General features: G+C 42.8%; 1 protein-coding gene across 5 annotated transcripts in view; it reads right to left on the reverse strand.

Annotated features, from left to right (window-relative positions):
* Positions 1–26,259, reverse strand: part of TOR4A (torsin family 4 member A) — a 53,315-nt gene that overhangs the window by 15,555 nt on the left and 11,501 nt on the right. The window contains exons 2-5 of one of the 5 annotated variants that reach the window (XM_085895767.1): positions 18,759–19,682; positions 18,178–18,316; positions 7,716–7,940; positions 5,133–5,471 (exon numbers count right to left, since the gene is read on the reverse strand). In XM_085895767.1, coding sequence (XP_085751893.1) covers positions 5,133–5,471; positions 7,716–7,940; positions 18,178–18,288 — 675 coding nt within the window. In that variant the 5' untranslated portion in view covers positions 18,289–18,316; positions 18,759–19,682. The other 4 variants (XM_085895761.1, XM_085895753.1, XM_085895745.1 and 1 more) reach the window with 4 other exon arrangements.

Genomic DNA, 26,259 nt, shown 5'->3' on the forward strand with positions numbered 1-26,259 from the left:
AGTGGAGAGCACAGGCCGCCGAGGCGAGACATGGGGAGATACTTCGCAACAACGCCAACGAACCAACCGAACTCTCCACCACCAAAGAACCAACGACCTTCCTTCTTTCTCACTCAAGACCATTCCACCAACTCAACCACCCAACCCTACTCTGAGGATCGCTTCGTACTTCATAGATCCTCCTGGGCGGGGAGGGCCTTGGCGAAGCTGACGTCATCGTCCGTCCTGATTGGACAGGGCCATCATGGGGTCCGCCCTTTCTGGGCAGGGTTTCAGCCAGACCGGAAAGCCCGCCCAATCCACGCGTGTCTGAAGCCGCCAAGAAGGAACTACTGCAAGATTTTTCCTCTAAAAAACAAGTCTCTGGTTCGGCGAGAAGGCGGTGAAGTGCTTGTCCAGCTCAAACGAGAGTAGCAAGCAAGAGGAAGGTACTGCAGTTCCAACAACAGGGGAAATAAAATAAAAGGGGAGAAAATGATTTATTAATCTAACCAAAAAAAACCATCACAACGCACCCCTTTTGCTTTCCCACTACACACAAGGGAGGGATCTATCTGCACATATACTAATGGCATAACTAACTTTGGGACAACTGTATGTTTGTATGCATACGATTCCCAGAACCGTAACAATATATATATATATATATATATATATATATATATATATATATATATATATATATATATATATATATATATATATATATATATATATATATATATATATATATATATGTATACAGTAAGTCCTCGCTTTTCGCAAGGGTTGCGTTCCTGGAAAACCTTATGATAAGCGAAACTGTGTTAAACAAAACATATTTTCCCATAGAAACCAATGTGTTAAAGGGGGAATTGTTTTTGGCTCGGAATTTTTTGGACATAAACACAAATAAACAAAACACACTCCTCGAGTCGTGGAGACTTACCCCGAGGCTGGAGGAACGGAGTTGATTGCGGTGGACAAGTCACACTGGCGGAGTGGCAGAATCGTCCCCCTCTTCACTTGACACTGTGCTGTCACTTTCTTCACCAGCAGGAACGGTCTCTTGGCAGCTGGTTGAAGGAGCATCCTGGATGGTGGATGGAGTTGGTGCTGCATCTTTTGGCTTGAAAAATGCATGGAGAGTGGGCTGGATGGCTTTCTTTTTCTTTGCTGCATAACGTTCCTTGTAGCAACAAAGGGCATCATAAACAACACAGCTAAAATCAGTGCTCCTTTCAAGATTTGGATCTTGCTCGATAACAAATTCTGTGGCACTTTCAAACGAGCTGAGGATTTGGGTGAGGTTTTTCATGGTGAGATGCTCGGATGAAGGTGTCACAGCATCTTCTTCTTCCTCAAGAGCCCACTGCTGTTCCAACTCCATAAGATCTTCATTGCTTTAGGGTTCTGCATGAGACTCCAGTAAGTCATCCACGTCCTCTTCGTCAACCTCATCAAACCAACCTCCTGCGCCAGGTCTACAATTTGACTTGTAATCAACGGAACATCAGCAAACCCCGTGAAATTGTGGACACACTCGGGCCACACTTTCTTTCACACAGCGTTCATTGTGGAGGCACTCGCCTCCGCCCATGAATCCTCAATGTTTTCCAAAGCCATTTTTATGTTGTATGTTCGCCAAAACTCCTTGATTGATAGCTTGTCCTTATCAGTTTTTTTGATAAGCTGCAGCATGGTATGCTTAACATAATAGGCTTTAAAAGCAGCAATAACTCCCTGATCCATAGGCTGTAAAAGTGAGGTAGTATTTGGTGGTAAAAATACTACCTGCACGTTTTCACACCAGTCTTCCATTTGCTGAGGATGGGCAGGAGCATTGTCTACAAGCAGCAAAGATTTGTTGTCAATGTTGTTCTCCTTGGAGATACTTCTCAACATGATTGGAGAAGTAATTGATCACGTAATCGTGGGTCAATGCCCTAACAAACGACGCGCTTTTTCTTGTATCACAGCAAGAGATAAAGGCATGCGACGTTTAGTTTGATCTTCTATCCACACACATAATAAACGCTTCATGTTGTGCATGGCACCATCTCTCATTCTCGTTAGTGTCATTGCACTCGAACTGGTCGCAATCTGTGATATTTTCTTTATCTTTGCCGAACTTTGAACGATCGAATGTACAGTCGATGCAGCGATTGCATGTGCGCGTCCGATTTCCGTTGTCCCTTCACCTCGTTCATGTCTTTTAATTATATCCAATTTCACCTTCAATGTGACAGCCTTTCGTTGTTGCTTGAAACGAGGTGTGCTCGGCTAAAGACTTGCGGGTCGCTTGGGATTCATACTGGAAGGTATGCAGGCGAGCGTGAAGAGAATACGTACAGTACAGCATACAGTACAGGCGCAGTGAAGTGAAAGTGTGTTTATGCGCATCCTGTGTGATTGTTGTTTTTTGCAGGCAGTTTGAAACTTTTTTTGCGTTTTTCCTTGCAATGACATTACGATAGGCATAAAATGTTTGCGATAATTGAAAAATTGGTCATTAAAACTAAATTAGGAAAAATCGAAATTACGATATGCGAACTTCCGGTTAGCGAGGACTTACTGTATATATATATATATATATATATATATATATATATATATATATATATATATATATATATATATATATATATATATATATATATATATATATATATATATATATATATATATATACATACACCACAAGGGGAAAACCAGAGATGTCAGGATAAGTCAATTTTGAAGAAACTGAAAAACAAAGTTTCAAGACTGGTGGACTGTTTAATAACTGTCATATAGATTTATTTTCCAGTAAAAGGAAGAGTGATCATTGGCCGATCAAATTAAGCATGTAGCATTTGCCAAGCTTCTGTGTTATTTAATTTAAGAGCAAAGAACGAATCAATGTTGCAAACTGACATCACTGGTTATTCCCTTGTTTAATAATTGCCATGCAATCTTAACCCAGGATGTGTAGCAAATCCATGCTTGTTGGTTATTAGCATACATTTCATGACTTTGGTGATCACAGATTATTTTTTTCAACATTAAATGGTCATTGTTTTTTTGTTTGATTGGTGTTCAACGCCATACTCTAGGGTATTTCGCTTATATGACGACGGATTCTCCATTTCTTACTCCGTACTACTTAATATGATGGAAAACCGGGAGGAAACCAAGGATAAACCACCCCCGCGATAGCTGAAGTCACCTCATGTGACTCCCTCATATACCTTCAGCAGGTTGATTGGGCGGTGGGTACATCGAATGAGGATGGGGACTCAGACGCGCTAACCATTAAGCCACGGCGTGGGTCCCATTAAAGTCACAATAAAGGTTTGACCAGGCTTGAACCACGATATGCACCAACTACGGAGCCCATGATATAACCAAATTGGCCATTGTAGTGCTCAGAGTTTATGCTTTGAAAGTTTTACAACCTTTTATTTTTTAGTTTCTCAACTCTGAATATTATGGTGGAACAGTTAACATGAATGAAAGGGAGATAACCAGGAGTAAAGTACTGACAACTCTGGGTTTCTACTTGTTCAGCTTTGACAACACTTGTTTTTTCATTGCACGGCTAAACTTTATACCATATAAATTATGTGACACCCCTGGTTAATTGTCAAAATAATATTGTGAGAGGAAACCTTATGTTGCCAACTATTGGCAGGTGCAATCACCCTGAAATTTATAAAAAGTGACATCTCTGGTTTTCCCCTTGTGGTCTTCATCTCTATATAGCATTACCAACTGGTGATAAATCTGGAGTAGTTTACCATTCATTATGTAAAGACTGACCAATTCTATATTGGTGAAACTGGAAGGAATTTGAAACGACTCGATGAACGTGATGGAGCAATTAGGTTTGCAAAAGTGACCGTCAGCCATAGCACGTCATAGAGTGCAATCTGGCCATAAATTTGACTTTGATGGGACCCGTGTCCTTGATACTGCATCTAACAAACGACACAGGTTTGATTTTGGAAGCATGGCATGTGAAGAGCCTGGAGGGTGGCCTAACTGGGGAGATGGTGGACATACCCACACAATTCACACCTCAAATGCAAATGGTGAAAACTGGATGGTGCAAACGGCTGGATAAGTGAGCATCAAACACCCAATCTCAAACACCACATCCACATGTGCACAACACCCAACGAGAACCTCAACACTCACACAACCAACACCTCATCATGCCCAACCCGGACACGAAACCAGCTGTGTTCGTGCCCCGGAAACACAAACACAAAAATAACAAGCGCACACACGTGTTCACCCACACACATACAAAACCCGATCACATGTAAAGAAAAACAAAAAAGAGCAGAGCACCCCTTCAATGATGTGATTTGACTTTTGTTTTTGCTTTTGCAAAATAAAATAAAAAACAAAACAAAAAAGCACTCCTCCATTTGACCTCGAGCACCAGCACATGACCGGAAATGAGCGGTCGTATCAAAATAAAAACCGGCCACATGCCGAGGCCCAGGGTCGATTGTGCCTGGCCTATTGTGCCTGATGAAGTCAGCTGTGAAGTCGGCGAAACGTTGCCGTGAGACCAGCTCTGCTCTCGCATTTTTGCTCAAATTAGCGGAGTCGATCAAGTTTTTACTTTTGGTTGGAAGCGCCTTCTTCTTCTTCTTCTTTAAAAACGTGTAATCCCAACCGCCCCAATCTTATACAACAAATATACATATATATGTAATTGACTCCTCCCACACTTTTCAAGCTGAAGAAGCTGCGTAAAGCAACCCAAGAAGACTTACACAAGGTAAGTGATAACGCTGTTTCGAACCCTTCCCAGAGAAATAAAAACCGGACACGTGCCGAGCCTCGGGGTCGATTGGCCCGAGGAAGCCTGCTGTGAAGCAGGTGAAACGTCACCCGAGACCAGGTCTGCTCTTGGTTGTTGCTCAAATCAGTGGAGTAAACAGAGTTTTGTTTTGGTTGGAAGCACCTTCTTCTTCATTAAAAATGTATCATCCCAACCGCCCTAATTTTATACCATAAATATGTGATATATTTCCGGGCTCCTGACCAACAGGGGGTGCCTTCCAAACCTCCCCCAGCTGCAACTTATTAAAGTTCTTATTAACTGGTCATGGTTACCCAAATATTGGTCACAAATTCATTGGCTAAAACGAACGTACTTCTTTAACCATTGCTGTTATACGTGTGGCACAGGTTGCTCCATCATCAGGGCAGTGTGACCTTGCATACAGCCGAAAGACCAGGTGATGTCCAGCAACCATCTCAAAATGTTTTGCTATTAGTCTGCCCACAAAGCTTTTCCCAGTACCAGTCGGGCCATGCAGTGATAGAACCATTGGGCAGTCATGTACGTGCGTGTTCAGATACTGAGACAGAGATTTCACAAGGAGTGCCAGGGCTGTAGGCTGGCCAATCACTTCTCGCCACAGAGTTTTTTCCAGGCCAAGGATGTCATAGCGAAGAAGGTTATCATCCAAATTCTCAATGGCATTAAACACCTGCACAAATAAAAAGGTGACAACACTTCAGGAAAATAACATACAAAAATAGAAACAAACCACATTACTACTGCAAAAACAATATATATATATATATATATATATATATATATATATATATATATATATATATATATATATATATATATATATATATATATATATATATATATATATATATATATATATATATATACACACATACACACACTGTGCAAAATAAAAATAAGATATTAAAAATACCATGAAGTCAGCTCCCTCCCAACCCACCACATTAAATGAAAAAAAGGACCTGCAACAAAATGTTTCAAAAAATAAAAATAATAATAAAAAATAAAGACAACAATAACACCAGGTTGGCCTGAGCAAAAGATGGCTTTGAATATAAAATGACCCTCACCAAAGTATTGGGTGACAAAAATATTTTTTGCCAAAATTGTGTGGTTGCTCTTAAAATACGAAATCCTCCTACTTTAGGCAAGAAATCAACTGCATAGCCTTTTATCTTTTTTTCTTTAAAGAAGAATTTTAAGAAAACTAGAAGGGCACACTTTGACGTTACCATGTAGCTCCATCACCATGACGTTACTGTCACCATGCCTCTGCCCACATTATTACATCATTATACATACTTGTACCAAGAACGATTTGAATCCCTGAACCAGGATTCAAAATATTAAATAATTCTGGCTGCCAGACCTTATGTCCGATCAGGTTGAAATTTAAAACACATATTCCCCATGACTACTAGATGATAATTGTGAAGTTTCATGTCGATTGATGAAGCGGTTCAAGCGAAATAATTTAAGATTTCTGTTCAATCCATTATAGCTGCCAGACCATGTGACCTATTAATTATTTGTGAACACCCTGGTATTCCCAAATATTGGGGAACATGTGTGTGAAGTTTCCCCTCGGTTTGTCCAGCTGATGGAGATTATTTTTTTAAGCTTTCACGATAAATCCAATATGGCTGCCAAACCATGTGACCTTCGTCATCATAGGTGGAGAAGTTTTTGTTCCTCTGGGATAAGCGATCATACCTGAAATCGTATCCCCTCAATCTGCTCAGCTGTTTCGGAGAAGATTTTTGAAGGTTTTTATGTTTAACAAAACAATCTGGCTGTTGAACCACGTGACCGATGACATCATGAATTCACCCCCCCCCCCAAATTTAGCCCGAGATAACCCTCAATTTTCATACTGATCGGCTAAAGCATTTGATCCAAAAGATCCAAAAAACAAAACACTGCAATTGAAGTTTCTCGAAACGTTTCTTCTTGTTCGCACAAATCTTCCGACTCACTTCCATCTTCTCTGCTCTCAGTATCTTCTTGAATCCATTCTGCCTGCCTCTTCCCATAACATGTTATCTTCTATGACATCCACCAAATTTGAGATAATACACTTCTTAAATCCTTTTACAATGGTTTTTGGGGTGATAGCACTCCAGACTCCAATGATGCACTTGCACGAGAGAGACCGATTTGATTTCCGGAGTGAAATGATGTTGCGCTGAAATGCACTGTAATCATTTGGTAGTCATTCAACAAGGGTTGATAGTATAAGCAAGAAGAAACCGTGAGGACACATCAGGCGTTTGCACTTTCTAAGGGCGTTTCAACACCGATTCCACTACCTGTATCGCTCGCGCAACTTCAAGTGTTTTCATGAACATCATACAGGCCTTGTCATGAGCATCCCTTCATTGCGTTTTTCAGTTATAAACTCAAAAATACTTTTCTGTCCATCTTGAAGCGTCCCATACTTGGGCCCATGGAAAGCTTTTCTTTGAGAGTGCATATTTAGTCATGACTTTCTGCATGTGCCAGGAATGGATATTGCACTCAGTAATGCCATAGTTTTCTGCAACAGCACAGTTTTTTGTTTCTTCAACTGTTCTTACCAACAGATCAGCTTAAAATTTGCATGGTAACTTTTTCACAAACCATTATTTACCTGTCCTTGTTTGAATCACTTTTTTTCATAATGAGCGAAAGCAATGCACTAGAAAACAACGTACATGTGCATTAATCACATAAGGAGCAGAATACTTCTGGGAAGAGGAAAAAATAAAAATAAAAAAGGAATAAATAATATTAGCTGCATTTTTGAAGATCGCAGTTTTGAGAAAGGAACCACCCCCCCCCCCCGAAAAAAAACCACCTCGTCTTATATTTGGGCCAATACAGTAATAAAAGGGTGTTCAATAGCTCCTCAAAACAAAGGTGCATGTGTAAAGACCTGGAAGGCAAGAATGAGCAGCAAAAAGACCAACAGGTAATTTGCTGCACTGGAGCCTTGGGTCGGAGCTTTACGACTGGTGCCTTCAGGATAAAGCACACGTTTTTTCCGTTTTCGAACAGAGCGGCAGCTTCGTTTGAGCCCATTATCCACAGGCACATCAAAAGTAAAAGCAGATGAAGTCGAGCGGAAAGTCTGAGATCGAATCCTCAGTCTTGGTGACATCTGGCAAAGAAACGGAGTGGGAGCAGCCAGTGAAGCAAATTTAATGGTTTACTTTGTACACAGTTACACAAAACAAAAGAAAGCTATTTACCACAACTGATCTCTAAACTAATTGAATAGGAAGCTGTATACTGGTTGGTCAAGCGATTGTGAAGCTGAGCGGTGGCCATATTGTGACCCCCAAAAAGTCTGGGATGTTTCCTAGACTATCAATCAGACTAACAAATGTGGATTCTCCAGCTGCTGGATTGAACCAAACAATAATCTCATGACAATCAAGATATGAACAGGGAGTAGACAAAAAAAAAATCGAAACAGCTGGGTAAATGAGGGACACCAAAGCAGTGACTTCCAGGTGTGGCCCATGTGTTAATGAAGCGAATAACATCCCAACATGCTTAGGGTCATGTATAAAAATGCTGCACAGGCCTGGATACTTAGAATTATGGCTGGCATGGTTACAAGAGGAGACACTCCTCCTCACCCACCCCCCCCCCTCCACAGAGCATGATGTTATCCATATGTTAAGGACTTCTCAGTTACAAGATCTCAAACTAATCAAGCATTTATGAGATATTTGCCTGAGACAGCGTTTTCCACCGCCATCAAACAGGTCTGAGTTGATTGACTTTCTCATGGAAGAATGGTGTCAGATCCCTCCTGCAGAATCCTCGACGCTGGTGGACTCTATGCTACGGTACATACATGGGCGTGGTGGCCCTACGCCCTATTAAGTGAATTTACATTGGTGTATCCATTTTTTTGTCTACTACCTGCAAATTGCCAACATAAGAAAACCAATTTCTGAAAACCAACAAAAAAGACCAGAATTGACCAACCACTGTATATTTTACTCTGGTGAGGGCAATTGCTTTGCTGGTGATGTAAAGACGAGTTTACATCACAGGCATAACAACTGGTATGGACAACATTCACAAAGTTATTGTTTGCAATTTCTACATCCAGTTCAAAGTTGCATTGCTTTTCTTTTATATATGCATGCATATTTCAAAACCACAATCACGAGAGACTTCGCCGTTGGGTGATAAATGTTAAGAGAGACAGATGGAGTCCAACAGCAAGGTGCTCCAACAGCATGGTGCATGCATGTGCTCGGAAAACACAAGGCGGAAAACGCCCTCCCACATCCCTCCTCCTCCCTCTTCTCTCCTTCCCTCCTCACTCCCTCCTCCCTGAATGTGGAGCATCAAGCAAGAAATCAACACGCACCATTTTTAAAGTCTTTGAGATAAATCATTACTTGGCCAGAGTTTGGAACGCCAACCTCCTCGACTCAGAGCAGATGCTCTAACTCTAAAGAATGTCATTGAGTCCACTGAATATGAAATTTAAGTTTATGTTTGACCTCTTTGATGTCTATCATTGAACACCGCTCCTTCCCAATTCCATATCCAGGTGACGCATTATGTCATCACCAGGTGCCAAAGGAAAGGAGGGAGTACAGTACTCGGTTTTTACTCCATTTGTTTGTTACTTAGTGGAAAAAAAATTTTCGCCAAGTATTTTGGTATGCAGCATTTCTCTGTCTGTCTGTCTGTCACACACTTTTTGGCCAGTTTTCAAGCAATCGTTCTGAATTTTTTTGTGTATGTAGGTAACCGGCCAAGGACAGCACCACTTAATTTTGATAAAGATTCAAATTCAGATGTGGATCTGAGAGTTATGCAAGTGATTCTTCACCATTGAGAGATATGGCCAAAAACGATATATAGCACAATATCTCAAAAGGTTATAAATGGATTTGGTGGACAGGTTGGGAATGCCACTCGGAAGAATCAATTCAATTATGGTGAAGATCCAAATCCAGATCTGGATACGAAAATTACTTAATTTTTTTTTAACAGATTCTTCACCATTGAGGGATTGGGCTAAAAACAATATTGCACGATATCTCAAAAAGTTATGGATGGATTCGGATGAAACTTGGTGGACATGTTGGGTGTGCGACAATGACGAATAAATTCAATGTTGGTGAAGATTCACATCCAGATCTGGATATGAGAATTTTTCCAAGTGATTCTTCAACACTGAGAGATGGGGCCAAAAACTATGCATAGTATATCTCAAAAAGTTGTGGATGAGTTATGACAAAACTCGGTGGATGAGTTGGTTAGATGACAAGAACAAGCCAATTTGATTTTGCTGAAGGTCTGGATTCAGATCTGACCTATCAGTGGGATGTAAAGTGTAAACTGTTCAGGCTGGTGGAGATATGTGCTCTACCAAGAGCCGTTCCATTTCACCAAGTGTCACTATGAGTGATTTTTCATTATCTTGCCAAAACGAAGTTTTTGTAAGACATGTTAGCAATCTTTTTTTTTGTTGTATGGTTTTTTTGTTTGTTTGTCTGTAATCATGCATAAAAAATTCTGCAGAGCACAGTTATTGGAAATTTTTGTAACTTCGCATATAAGAGGCCTATAGAGGTCCCTTTCAGTGCACAAAATTTTGAAGGTCAAGGTCACTTTGTCGCAAATCAGGGGAGTCGACGAAACCCTTATTTTTTTGAGTAATTTTGATCGGATCGTCTTCAAACTTCATGGGAATATCGTTCATGGTCTAGCGCTCAGCTCATTAATTTTTGGTGTCGATTGGCCTTGACCTTCATGGTTAGTGCCTGAGGTCAAACATATTTGACCCCAAGATCAAATTTTCAAGTTTTAGGAACCATGTCGTGTAGTACCTCAAATTGAACACCTCGATGAGTGCTTTCTAGATACGTCAAGCTTGAGACATTATGACGTCATTTGGTGACGTTATGAGGCAAAAGCATATTTTTCATGGTTACTCTGTAGAACGATTCTCATCGGAATCTCTCGTAGGCAGATATTCCTCAAGGAGTCAGTCGCTCCTGGTGGATAGCAGCTCTGTTCACCTCAGTGTGACATTAAAGAAGTCACACGTGGTCACCTTTTGGCAAGATACGGATCACCCTGCGGGTGACATTGGTTTATTTTTTTTTTCTTGTTTGTCCCGGCGATATCTCAGGCACCTTTTGAGCTCGGAAGCTCATATTTGGACACGACAGTAAACACGTGATTTGGGTATAAAGCGTATTTTTCATTTATTTATTAATCAAGTAATCATTCATTTTTCGATGAATTATGTAATTCATTTAAAGTTACAGACTTGGATGAAACAGTGGTGGTTTTGGTATGCTATTAGCCAATTGATTAAGAAATTAATTATTTTAATTATGGAAATAATCAATCAATAAATTAGTGTACACCGCTCCCTCGCAATTCCGTCCCCATGTACTCCACGGTGTCATCGCTGGGAGCCTCAGGCACCCCGGCAATGTTGCGCACTGGAGGATTTGTTATTTATTTATTTGGCATTGGGGGAAGTGTACTTTGAATGTACCACTACTTGTTAAACGTTATTTTAAGGTCACAATGCGAAATGGAGGTTTTTCTTTAATTAAATTATCGCCTTGCACCGCAACCACTGTTCAATGACTTTCAGTACAGGCTACTGTTATTAACAATGCTGACATGGTTTGTTCAAGTTTGTGACAATCTTCACGTCGTATCTGAACGTACTGAAAAACAAACTGCGATTCCGTGTTGTATTTATCCGTTTAAAATTTATCTCGTTTGGTATCATGCTCTTCTTCTGGTTGAATGTTCAGCTTTGGCTGCATGCGCAGCTTTTCAAACGCAGCATTGGAACCGTCCGCTGGAAGTGGGAAACAGACAAACGCACAAACACATGGACAAACACCACGGTTCACATTACATAATTAATAGATTATGTTTCAAAGAAAATCGAGACATATAACCAATCATGCATTTCTTATATCTATTGAAGTAACAGTGTTGGAAAAAACAGGTAAATCATGGCCAAAGGTGAAACACGCTGGATTCTACTTACCACGGTGGATTTAAAATGACGACAGTTTGCCGGGTGATTCGTTAAAAGTGAAGCAATTCCTTAACATTTTCCATCCCCTAAATGGAAGGTGGGGGTGGAGGGGGTTGTGAACCCACAATCAACATTCCCCTGGTTCCAAACTATACAAGGAAATCTCACACAGGTGGAGGCCATTCAGCCCATCATGCTTGCATAGACACCACACCAACCCATCTACACAATATCCAAGGAAGAAAATGCAAAAAAAAACTTTATAATTAATGAAATAATTGTTTTTTGTTTGTTTGTTGTATTTTTTTTCTTTCTTCCCCTCAGGAGAGGAGGCATGGGCTTGGTTAAAAACACATCAACCACACAACCCCCCTTGACGAGACCCCCAACAACAGCACTCCGTACACATGCACACAATCACCAATCAATGCTCAAACTACCTAAATGCCCTGTCAACATCCCTATACCCCTCTATCTCCATAACTTCCAGGTACCTATCTAATTCCAATTTAAACTTATCTACTGTTTCTGCTGCCACTACACTCTGAGTAAAAGTCCCCTGCCTTGCGACCATCTTAACTCTCTTCTTTACTTTCAGGCTATGGCCCCTGGTCCTATCACGATCTACTCTGTTGAATAATAATTCATCTGCTCTTACTTTATCGATACCTTTCATTATCTGAAACATCTCTCTCATATCTCCTTGTAACCGCCTCCTTTCTAGTGAATAAAGCCCCGTCTCCTTCAGCCGCTCCTCATAGCCAAGTCCAACTAGCCCCGGAATCACCCGACCAGACATAACCACCGTCCAAATGCATATGAAGATACGCGTCCGGAGACAAACTCCCATCAGGACATAAACACCGCCCGGACACGTCCGAGGCCAAGCTGTCCAGAAACAAACTCGCTTCCGGGCACGTCCGGAGACAAACTCCCATCTGGATCAAACAAGCAATGCGGAAACAAAGGACGCCAAACCATGAACCAATAAATTCCACATTCCTGTGCCACGTTCAGTCAAAAGACGGGCATGAAGAGCTGGCTTGTGAATGACTTGGGCAAAAAAAAAAAAGACTTACTGCAGCTGACCCCATCAGAAGATGGGTCATGTTTCTACACGCAGTAAATGGCAAATGTTGAATCCACGAATGTGAGCAAAAAATTGTGGCATCCCCCAAGTAGAAACCAAGAATCTGTTGCATTGAGAAATTGCCGAAAGCACAAATGTGCTTGTTGAAACCGCCGGTGCTCAGACGGGATCATGTGCTTTATGAGCACGGCCTACAAAATTGTGTATGGGTTGTTCATTGGAGGTTGTAGTGAAATGTCTCACCTCTGTCACATATTCTTGTGACAAGGAGCAAACAAATTACTTGAACTGGGTCGACTTCATTTTCAGTGCATTACGTTGCGATTTCCTTCTCTTCATTTCTTACTCCAGAAAGCATGATCACATAAAATCGCCTTCTGATCATCAGCATTTACCCAGTGATGGTAACTCCTACCTGATGCTTCTTCTGTGAAACGGGATCACCACTATGCTACAATAGTATCTCGAAGAGAACTAAAGCAGAGGCTACATGAAACAAATGAGAGCTTGAAGAAATGCAAGCGAAAAAAAAAAAACCAATACCCACCCTTCCCACCGAAAGCACAGATGAACAACAACGGCACTTGTTGGAGTGCGTACTTCCACCAGGCTGAATAGTTTACATTTTGTATCTGGATCCAGACCTGAACCAAAATCTAATTGGCTTGTTCTTATCACCGAACCAACTCATCCACAACGTTTTGAAATATCATGCTTAATATAGTTTTTGGCCTCAACTCTCAATGGTGAAGAATCACGAAAAGATTCTCGTATCCAGATCCGGGATCGTCACAAAAAGCGAACCAATTCGTCCTTGTCACACACTCAACGTGTCCACCAAGTTTCATCTGAATCCGTCCACAACTCTTTGATATATCGTGCGATATATCGTTTTTGGCCTAATCTCTCAATGGTGAAAATCACGATAAAAAATTCGAGTCTCCAGATTTGGATCTTCACCGGAATTATGCATTGCTGTCCTTGGCCGGTCACCTACTGCATGGACCTGCATGGACGGACGGACGGACACACGGACACACACACACACACGATTGCTTGAAAACTGTGGTGAAAAGTCGTGTGACAAAGACAGACAGACAGACAGGGGAAAAAAAGTAACCTTAGGAAAAAGATACTCGGTTTGTCTTACCATGTAATACTGACGTAAAAGGGTTCAGTGTTCACTGTGTAATACTGAGGTAAAAGGGTTCAGTGTTCACTGTGTAATACTGAGGTAAAATGGTACAGAGTTCACTGTGAAACACTGAGGGAAAAGGGTTCAGTGTTCACTGTGTAATACTGAGGTAAAAGGGTTCAGTGTTCACTGTGTAATACTGAGGTAAAAGGGTTCAGTGTTCACTGTGTAATACTGAGGTAAAAGGGTTCAGTGTTCACTGTGTAATACTGAGGTAAAATGGTACAGAGTTCACTGTGTAACACTGAGGTAAAAGGGTTCAGTGTTCACTGTGTAATACTGAGGTAAAAGGGTTCAGTGTTCACTGTGTAATACTGAGGTAAAAGGGTTCAGTGTTCACTGTGTAATACTGAGGTAAAAGGGTTCAGTGTTCACTGTGTAATACTGAGGTAAAAGGGTTCAGTGTTCACTGTGTAATACTGAGGTAAAATGGTACAGAGTTCACTGTGAAACACTGAGGGAAAAGGGTTCAGTGTTCACTGTGTAATACTGAGGTAAAAGGGTTCAGTGTTCACTGTGTAATACTGAGGTAAAAGGGTTCAGTGTTCACTGTGTAATACTGAGGTAAAAGGGTTCAGTGTTCACTGTGTAATACTGAGGTAAAATGGTACAGAGTTCACTGTGTAACACTGAGGTAAAAGGGTTCAGTGTTCACTGTGTAATACTGAGGTAAAAGGGTTCAGTGTTCACTGTGTAATACTGAGGTAAAAGGGTTCAGTGTTCACTGTGTAATACTGAGGTAAAAGGGTTCAGTGTTCACTGTGTAATACTGAGGTAAAAGGGTTCAGTGTTCACTGTGTAATACTGAGGTAAAAGGGTTCAGTGTTCACTGTGTAATACTGAGGTAAAATGGTACAGAGTTCACTGTGTAACACTGAGGGAAAAGGGTTCAGTGTTCACTGTGTAATACTGAGGTAAAAGGGTTCAGTGTTCACTGTGTAATACTGAGGTAAAATGGTACAGAGTTCACTGTGTAACACTGAGGTAAAAGGGTTCAGTGTTCACTGTGTAATACTGAGGTAAAAGGGTTCAGTGTTCACTGTGTAATACTGAGGTAAAAGGGTTCAGTGTTCACTGTGTAATACTGAGGTAAAAGGGTTCAGTGTTCACTGTGTAATACTGAGGTAAAAGGGTTCAGTGTTCACTGTGTAATACTGAGGTAAAATGGTACAGAGTTCACTGTGTAACACTGAGGGAAAAGGGTTCAGTGTTCACTGTGTAATACTGAGGTAAAAGGGTTCAGTGTTCACTGTGTAATACTGAGGTAAAAGGGTTCAGTGTTCACTGTGTAACACTGAGGTAAAAGGGTTCAGTGTTCACTGTGTAATACTGAGGTAAAAGGGGACAAAGTTCACTGTGTAACACTGAGGTAAAAGGGTTCAGTGTTCACTGTGTAATACTGAGGTAAAAGGGTTCAGAGTTCACTGTGTAACACTGAGGGAAAAGGGTTCAGTGTTCACTGTGTAATACTGAGGTAAAATGGTACAGAGTTCACTGTGTAATACTGAGGTAAAAGGGTTCAGTGTTCACTATGTAACACTGAGGTAAAAGGGTTCAGTGTTCACTGTGTAACACTGAGGGAAAAGGGTTCAGTGTTCACTGTGTAATACTGAGGTAAAAGGGTTGTGTTCACTGTGTAATACTGAGGTAAAATGGTACAGAGTTCACTGTGTAACACTGAGGGAAAAGGGTTCAGTGTTCACTGTGTAATACTGAGGTAAAATGGTACAGAGTTCACTGTGTAATACTGAGGTAAAAGGGTTCAGTGTTCACTGTGTAACACTGAGGGAAAAGGGTTCAGTGTTCACTGTGTAACACTGAGGGAAAAGGGTTCAGTGTTCACTGTGTAATACTGAGGTAAAATGGTACAGAGTTCACTGTGTAATACTGAGGTAAAAGGGTTCAGTGTTCACTGTGTAACACTGAGGTAAAAGGGTTCAGTGTTCACTGTGTAACACTGAGGGAAAAGGGTTCAGTGTTCACTGTGTAATACTGAGGTAAAATGGTACAGAGTTCACTGTGTAACACTGAGGGAAAAGGGTTCAGTGTTCACTGTGTAATACTGAGGTAAAATGGTACAGAGTTCACTGTGTAACACTGAGGTAAAAGGGTTCAGTGTTCACTGTGTAACACTGAGGTAAAAGGGTTCAGTGTTCACTGTGTAATACTGAGGTAAAAGGGGACAAAGTTCACTGTGTAACACTGAGGTAAAAGGGTTCAGAGTTCACTGTGTAACATTGAGGTAAAAGGGTACAGAGTTCACTGTGTAACATTGATGTAAAAGGGTACAGAGGTCACTGTTTAACACTGAGGTAAAAGGGTACAGAGGTCACTGTTTAACACTAAGGTAAAAGGGTACAGAGTTCATTGTGTAACATTGATGTAAAAGGGTACAGAGTTCACTGTGTAACACTGAGGTAAAAGGGTACAGAGTTCACAGTGTAACACTGATGTAAAAGGGTACAGAGTTCACTGTTTAACACTGATGTAAAAGGGTACAGAGTTCACTGTGTAACACTGAGGTAAAAGGGTACAGAGGTCACCGTTTAACACTAAGGTAAAAGGGTACAGAGTTAATTGTGTAACATTGATGTAAAAGGGTACAGAGTTCACTGTGTAACACTGAGGTAAAAGGGTACAGAGTTCACTGTTTAACACTGATGTAAAAGGGTACAGAGTTCACTGTGTAACACTGAGGTAAAAGGGTACAGAGTTCACAGTGTAACACTGATGTAAAAGGGTACAGAGTTCACAGTGTAACACTGAGGTAAAAGGGTACAGAGTTCACTGTGTAACACTGATGTAAAAGGGTACAGAGTTCACTGTTTAACACTGATGTAAAAGGGTACAGAGTTCACTGTGTAACATTGATGTAAAAGGGTACAGAGTTCACTGTGTAACACTGAGGTAAAAGGGTACAGAGTTCACTGTGTAACACTGAGGTAAAAGGGTACAGAGTTCATTGTGTAACATTGATGTAAAAGGGTACAGAGGTCACTGTTTAACACTAAGGTAAAAGGGTACATAGTTCACTGTGTAACACTGAGGTAAAAGGGTACAGAGTTCACTGTGTAACACTGAGGTAAAAGGGTACAGAGTTCACTGTGTAACACTGAGGTAAAAGGGTACAGAGTTCACTGTGTAACACTGAGGTAAAAGGGTACAGAGTTCACTGTGTAACACTGAGGTAAAAGGGTACAGAGTTCACTGTGTAACACTGAGGTAAAAGGGTACAGAGTTCACTGTGAAACATTGATGTAAAAGGGTACAGAGGTCACTGTTTAACACTAAAGTAAAAGGGTACAGAGTTCACTGTGTAACACTGAGGTAAAAGGGTACAGAGTTCACTGTGTAACACTGAGGTAAAAGGGTACAGAGTTCACTGTGTAACACTGATGTAAAAGGGTACAGAGGTCACTGTGTAACACTGATGTAAAATGGTACAGAGTTCACTGTGTAACACTGATGTAAAATGGTACAGAGTTCACTGTGTAACACTGATGTAAAAGGGTACATAGTTCACTGAGTAACACTGAGGTAAAAGGGTACAGAGTTCACTGTGTAACACTGATGTAAAAGGGTACATAGTTCACTGAGTAACACTGAGGTAAAAGGGTACATAGTTCACTGTGTAACACTGAGGTAAAAGGGTACAGAGTTCACTGTGTAACACTGAGGTAAAAGGGTACAGAGTTCACTGTGTAACACTGATGTAAAAGGGTACATAGTTCACTGAGTAACACTGAGGTAAAAGGGTACAGAGTTCACTGTGTAACACTGATGTAAAAGGGTACATAGTTCACTGAGTAACACTGAGGTAAAAGGGTACAGAGTTCACTGTGTAACACTGAGGTAAAAGGGTACAGAGTTCACTGTGTAACACTGAGGTAAAAGGGTACAGAGTTCACTGTGTAACACTGATGTAAAAGGGTACATAGTTCACTGTGTAACACTGATGTAAAAGGGTACAGAGTTCACTGAGTAACACTGAGGTAAAAGGGTACAGAGTTCACTGTTTAACAGCCCGTCGGACCATGGCACGCAGTCGTGAGGCCCGTTTTTCATACCTGCCGCTGGAGTGCTTTGTTCTTGTAACGCTGACGGATTTTCTCGGCCACCTGCAGCTGGAAGGCGAGGGAAGCCACGTTCGATTTGATCTTGACCGGTGGTGACTCCATGCCTCAAGACGACCGGGCCCGGCAGTTCCTGCAAGCAGAAGGGAATTACAACATCATGCAGAATACCACGGCCGGCGGTTCCACAACCGTCATCAATTGCGATCACGACATCGACGGCTCTCACTCAGATAATATAGTCCATCAATTCCATTTCACTTCCACACAAGAAGGACCGCACGTCGACCCCCACCCCGGACCGCAACGAACGGAAAACGACCGACAAGCGGTTCGAGCAGTCTTAGCCACAACAAAAACACAACTTCCGACTTCAAACAACGCTCCGTCCTGTGATTATTCTTTTTACCCGAATTATTTTCTCTTTTCTTTTTCTCATTACTTCGCCATTTTGACACATTCAAAAGACTCAAGTCACGGACACAAAATACCGTTAAAGTTCACTCAAACCAGACAAAATGAACGTGAAAAATGAAGCAAGGCGGGCAGACACGATCAAAGTGTTATTTCCTCACCATATTTTTTTCTGAACGAATTCACATTATCATGGCCGATCTCAGATCGAAAAGATATACAGAAAGCAAAAGCACAAGAACGACGTCTTTCTTATATATAATCAACGTCAACGTGCTCGAAAACGAAAACACCAGCCTCGCTCGCATGCTTTGACGCAAATACACCAAGCGAAAGATTCAGAGTTCGGGAAGAAAATGTTCATCCTGCCAATAACGTTTACTCGTTTCAGGTTAAAAAAAATGTAAACCAGCTCAAATGAGCTAAGATCCTCGTCCTCTTAATGATGACGTCATAAAAACGAATATGACGTCATTGTGATGTATCAGGTTTGCGATAAATTATCTGCACTAATGCCCGGCTTGATTCCCGCAAACAAAATTCAAACGGCTTGCCTAGTTTCGGAGATAATGGTATAGGCGATTTCCATTAGCGGCGATATTATGACGTCAACTTTTTTTTCTCGGAAGAATTTCCAAAATCGGAGATGGTTACTGCCTGCGTGTGGGCTTTCTGCATATACATGGCAAGTTTCATGAAGATCCGATGAAAACTCTGGGTTGTGAAACAAAAAATGTCAAAAAATAGGAATGACGTCATAAAAAAATTTATATGACGTCATAGTGATGTATCATATGTGCGGTAATTAAACTCCGCTAATGCCCTGTTCGATTCCCGCAAACAGAATTCAAAAAAAAAGATACGGCTGTGGCAGAATCTAATGCATTCTCAAGACGATCAATTAAGTCTATATTTTTGGAGTCCCTCAGCTTCCTTCTGCTGCAGGCTGCATTCCTGAGTGTTGCGAGTCCATGTTCAGTTGCTTCGCTCAGGTTTTTTCTGGCTTTATGCGTTTGGCAAAAAAGGAAAAGGCTGTCGTCTTCAGGTGACGGCCTCTTCAAGCTAATCACAGGATCCATTGCAGCCTGCAAACAAGAATGAATCATTAGTATAGGTCTACACAAGCCCTTAACAACTTAACAGTTGTTCACATGTAAAATAGATTAGCATTGTGCTGGTATAGTAGTGCCTGTCCCAAGAAAGTGCCCAAAATTGTCAATTTGGCAGCCATTTTGTTTATGCTAATTAAATGGTAAAAAACTCAAAATTCAGCTTGGAAACAGGGCCAGTCGAATTCAGCATACATTACTTATGTTAAAAAGTCATGTTCCCAACTTTTACTAAAAAAAATGCTTCTTGAGCCTTATGCAGGGCCCTTTTCGAGAAATAATTCTAGTCTATTTGTTTGTCTGTTTCAGGTCAGGTATGGGAGCATGTGCCAGAACAGCGCGTCGCTGCGTCCACTTTCCGCCGGTACTCCAGGGGCCTCCGTCTGGCCATCCCCCAGGCAGATGCCAGGCCCATCCCCATCTCCTTGAGATGATGGTCAACCTGCTGCAACCATGAGGCACGTGGTCGGCCCACTGGCCTCCTCCACTCATGAGACTCCCTCGCTGAGAGAATCTGGTGAGCAGGATCAGCGTCAGGAAAACGAGCCACATGTCCATACAGCCGCAGCTGACGCTCACGGACTATGCAGGTAACAAATCTCATCCGAGTCTCTCTCAGCAACCCCTCGTTGGACACAAAATCCGACCAGCGATAGCCAAGGATTCTCCGAAGAGACCTGGTACCAAAGGAATTAAGTCTCCGTCTCAGATCCTTGGTCAAAGTCCAAGTCTCGCACCCATAGAGCAAGACTGGAAGTACCAAGGACCTGAAGACTCGGACTTTCGTCCTCCCGCACAGGTACCGGCAGCGCCACACCCCATGATCCAGTGAATCCATGACTCCCCAGGCCCGACCCAGACGTCTATTGACCTCCGGCTCACAACCTGCGGAGACATGAATATCACTGCCAAGGTAAGTGAATCTATCCACGACCTCAACATCCTCACCACAAACAGACACAGACAGGACAGCAGCATCCAATATGTCACCGAAAGCCTGGATCTTTGTTTTGACCCAAGAAATCCGTAATCCCAACGGCTCCGACTCCTCATTCAGCACCTCGAGGGCCCCCAAGAGGATGTCTAAAGTCTCCGCAAAGATGACTGCATCATCTGCAAAATCAAGGTCCGAGATCTTGACATTGCCAAACGATGCACCGCAACTTGATCTCTCCGACATCCTCCCAAAAATCCAGTCCATACAAGTGCTGAAAAGTGTGGGGGCAAGTACACATCCCTGACGAACTCCAGTAACAACTGGAAATAAGTCAGAGGCGGTACCACCACACTTCACAGCACTCTCAGTACCAGAGTAGAGTTCAGACATCAGATCGATCAGTTTCGGTGGCACCCCACGAAGACCAAGAATCCTCCAGAGGACATCCCGATTCACTGAATCGAACGCTTTACAGAGATCAACATAGGCTGCAAGCAGCCCCTGCCGAAACTCTCGTCTGCGTTCAGTGAGGACACGAAGAGCAAGGATACGGTCAATCGTTGACCTCTTTGGTGTAAAGCCTGACTGCTCTGGACGCTGGTGCTCAAGCAGATGGTGGCGAACCCTATCAAGAATTATCCGAGCAAAGACCTTGCCCGGCACTGAGAGCAGCGTCACCCCTCGGTAGTTGTTGCAGTCTTGGCGATCACCCTTCCCTTTCCAGAGAGGGACAACAAGGCCCCTCTTCCAGTCAGTTGGGATGATGCCTGTGTTCCAGGCAGAGCACAAAACTGCATGCAACGACACGAGTGCAGCATTTCCACCAGCCTTGAGAAGTTCAGCATGGATGCCACAGATCCCTGGAGCTTTGCCCCGTTTCAACTGGTTCACCGCAGCCCGTGTTTCCACAAGCGATGGTGGACCACAGTTGATTCGAGGGTCAGCAACATCGATTGTAACACCCTTGACGTCCAACTGGGGGATCAGCTGGGGGATCAGCCTGGTACAACCGCTCAAAGTAACCGGCCCAGCGGGCCTTCACTTCAGACTCCTCTGTCAAGGGCCCACCACTCTCTGCTCGAACTGCAGTGCTCCGAGGGATGGGCTTGGATGAACGTAATGCGCGAATTCCCCTGTAAGCGGGACGAGAATCACCTATCCACAGGTGATGCTCTACCCCCTCACAGATTCCTCGCACATAGGCCTCCTTGTCCACCCTCAGTGCACGTACAGTTTTACGCCTCAGCTCCCTGAACAGCTCAGCTCTGCCATTCAGCCTGGCCCTGCGACTCTGGTCAATGGTATCCAGTGTCCCTTGAGAGACAAAATTCTTCTTTGCCCTGCGGTGAACTCCAAGGCATCCACCGGCAACATCAAGGATGGTGGTCTTGAAGGTGCTCCACAACTCTTCAGGACCCCCAAAGCACCCAGACCCCCCAAGTGTCCACTCAGCCTGTTCGCAAACTCCTCAGCTACTCTCTCATCCCTGAGCTTGGCAACATCCAGCCTAGGCTGGGATGGTACCATTCTCCAGGATTTAAGGTGCAGCTTTAGAGTTGCTACAACAAGCCTGTGGTCAGTATTGAGGAACTGAGCACTCCGGTAGACCCTGCAGTTCTGGATCATCCTCCAACGACCGTCAATGAGGACATGGTCAATCTCCTTTGCCACACCGCCAGCGTTGGAATGCCAAGTCCAGCGATGAGCTTGCGGGCGCTGAAACCATGAACCAGCCACCCTAAGTCCATGACTTCTTGCAAAGTCAAGGAACTTAGTGCTATTCTGGTTCATAATTCCTGACCCATGGGGACCAACACACACCTCATAACCATCCCTATCAGTTCCAGTCGATGCATTGAAATCCCCCAAGACTAGAAGTGTATCTCGTCTGGGGCACTGATCAACCACAGATTCGAGTGTGGCGTAGAATGCATCCTTCACGGTAAGATCACTCGCCTCAGTCGGAGCATAAATAGAGACCAGGGAAATGACACCTAAGGAGTGACGGAATCCTTAATCTCATGATACGCTGTTGACCGGTGTTACCTCAATTATCATTGGGGCCGCTTATTGGACACAGCTACAGCAACTCCTTGGGTATGGTAACCATCAGAGCGACCAGACCAATAGTAGGTGTAACCACCCACCATTATCTCGCCGCAATCCGGTCTCCGAACCTCAGAGAGAGCTGCAATCCCGATGTCCAAACGCTTGAGCTCAGATGATAACAGAGACAGGTGATCATCCTCTCTTAGGGATAGGACATTCCAGGCACCCACCCGAAGGGACCGCCTCAGGTTAACCCAAGGAGACCGCCGTCTGGTGGACGACACCTCAGCACCACTCCGACACACTCTCCCGCAATCTGACCCAGGGATGTTACCCCGTGGTTTCCCTCCTATCAAAGATTGGGGGTCCCGAGCTTTGCCCCAATCCCATCATCCGGTGAGCTGCCCTGCGAAGGGAAGCTGCACAGGAGGTACTCCCACGGAGTGGGTTTTCAGATTTTGCACGTTTTGCGTTTTGCGGAATGAAGCGTTTTACGGTGGCTGGAGTGCAAATCCTGCCACCAACCTCCTAATAAGAAGTAACCCAACTGCAGGAGGACGTCCGCAGACACAGTTGGGCACTAGATATGGATGACCGTTGGCTCACAAGGAGCTCCTCCGCCCTTTGACAGGTTTTGTTTTTAATCCTGCTGGGTGTCCATATCCAAACACCCTCCTCACCAGAAAACCTGGTGGGGGGGACGGTTTAGTCGCCGACAACCCGACCATGGAACAGGTTAGTACAGGTTTACATGGTACCTGTAGCAGGTCACAGATCGAACCTGACCTGACAAGGAGACCTTGTCTGTTTGTTAGTTGCGAAATTGAATATTTTTCAAGTATGTTGGTCAGTCGATTTTGTTTTACTGTCTGTCTATTTGTCACCAACAGGTCACAATTTTAAACGAGAACGGGCACTCATAGAGCGCATACCTTCACCGCAGCCACTAGTTACCTTTGTATTAAGTTGTCCACAACGCATCTCAATACAAATATGCATTTTGTGACCCCCATGACCTTTGACCCACAACCGCTACCTAGGATGACAATAGTACTATACCTTGTGTCATTTCAGAAGATGGGGAATTGAACACTGAACAATTTGGAGTTAATTTGATGTAAATCGGAAACATATTAACTGTTTTCATCATGAAAAAACGATGTTGCCCTTTTTGTGACCTTGACCTTTGATCCGATTGCTCCCAAAATCTAATGGATTTGTCCTTTCATGATGCCAAACAAATCCAAAACAATTAAAGCCTCTCTGCGTTTTGCTTTTTGCGTTAAGTTGTCCACAACGCTTTCCAATATAAATGTGAATTTGTGTGACCCCCTTGTAGCCTGCATTAGTCGTGGCTGTCGACTAATGTCAACCTTCCTTGATTCTGTCATTAGTCATTAGTCATTCTGTCAATTCCTGTCATTAGTCAACCTTCCTTGATTTCATTAAATCTTTTTTATAAAATGACACTCCCCTCCTTCGACGGTTGCTAGAGTGAGATGTGCATGGAAGAAGTTTCGGGAACTGAGTGGCGTGCTGACAAAGAGGGGAGTGTCGTTGAAGCTGAAGGGAAAGGTGTATGCTCCATGTGTGAGGAGTACGTTGATTTATGGGAGTGAGACATGGGTACTGAACATGGAGCAGCAACAAAGGCTGGAAAGGGTGGAAATGCGAATGGTTCGGTGGATGTGTGGAGTATCGTTGAGAGAGAGGAAGACAAATGATGACTTGCGGAAGATGATGGTAATAGAGTCTGTGATGGAGGTTGTGAAGAGAAACAGGTTGAGATGGTTGGGTCATGTGTTGAGGAAGGATGAAAGTGACTGGGTGAGAGGAGTGTTGGAAATGAGTGTTGTCGGAAGTAGAGGACGGGGAAGACCGAGAAAAACTTGGCTAAATGTGGTGGAAGAGGAAATGTGGGCAAGGGGATTAAGAAGGGGAGATGCAGAAAACAGGTTAAAGTGGAGAAGATTGTCATGGGGCCCGCAAGGATAACCCCCACTTTAGCGGGGAAAATGGCCTTTAAATGCTTGTGTGTGTGTGTGACCCCCTTGACCTTTGACCCCCAACCGCTGCCTTGGGTGACAAAAGTACTCTACCATGTGTCATATTAGAGGATGGGGAATTTAATTTTGAACATTTTGGAGTTAATTTGCTGTAAATCAAAACAAAATTGACAATTTAATCGCGAAAAAACGATTTTGACCTTTTTGTGACCTTGACCTTAACCTTTGATCCGATTGCTCCCAAAATCTAATCGATTTGTCCTCTCGTGATGCCAAACACATCCACAAAATTTCATGACAATCTGCGAAGTGGTTTTTGTGCAATATTGTCCACAACGCTTCCCAATCAAAAACTCCATTTTGGCGACCCCCTTGACCTTTGACTTCCACAGACTAACTAGGGTTGCAAACACTATACCATACGCTATATCAGTGGATCAGGATTTGAATACTGAACATTTTGGACTTAATTTGATGTAAATCGGAACAAAAATGACACTTTAATCGCAAAAAAAGATTTTGACCTTTTTGTGACCTTGACCATGACCTTTGATCCGATCGCTCCCAAAAGCTTTGCCTGGCGTCCTTGAGTAACTGCACATCATCGCTGAAAATTTCATGCAAATCGGTCCAGCAGTTTTTGCGCAATGTTGTCCGCACACATATTTACCAATAAATAAATACACAGGGGTCAATACAATACCTTCGTCAAACGAAGTTTGTGAAGGTAACAATCGTCAAGAAACTTCACCATATGGTGGAGTTTGTCATAACGACGAAGCCTGTTGTTGTTGAGGTCGAAAGGTCAACATCGGCCCAAGATCAACAACTAAGGTGATATTTCTAAAATCCTCAATTTTCAACCCATTGACTTGAAATTTGAAGAGGATTCGCACATCAGGTCACTGAAATTGACTGGGCTTTGTCTCTCTCGACTCCATCCTGCAGAAGCACTTCCTCCAGCATTGGAAAGTTTGCATAGTTGTCTGCTTCCAATCTCCTCTTCCACAGTGGCAGCTTGGCCAAAAGAGCTTGTAGGTATTCAGCAGCATCCATCATGGTGACTGCAGAGCCTTGAATCAAAAGACTTACCACATTCATATGGCCAAAAATATCCGTTAAATAAGTCAAGCCATGAATGAATTCCTCCCAGTCAAACTGTTCCGAGAGTGGACTTTCCTTTTCTCTCAAAAAAGTGAAACTTCTGCCCTAAGTTCCATCAAGCGCTTCAAGATTTGTCCTCTGGAAAGCCAGCGAACTTCTTGTGGTAGAGAAGAACTTCATATTCTGCTCCCATTTCGTGACAAAGCCTCTTGAAAACACGATGATTCATAGCCCTGGCTCTGATGAAGTTGATGACTTTCATGACAGTAGACAAGACTTCTATTTTTCAACATTTCAAAGATGTCAATGGCCTTTATAGTTTCCAAAAGGGGTTCACAAAATAGGAATTCTTCTTTGATGGCATCAGCAGGCACATAACAGATGGAAACAAGGAGCTGGCTACACTGAGAGATGTCAGTACTTTCATCCAGTTGCATACTGAATGGAAATGGCGGAG

This window comes from Eptatretus burgeri, chromosome 1, assembly GCF_056783735.1.
Source record: "Eptatretus burgeri isolate ZD-2024b chromosome 1, Ebu_testis_v1, whole genome shotgun sequence".
Lineage (NCBI taxonomy): Eukaryota > Metazoa > Chordata > Myxini > Myxiniformes > Myxinidae > Eptatretus > Eptatretus burgeri.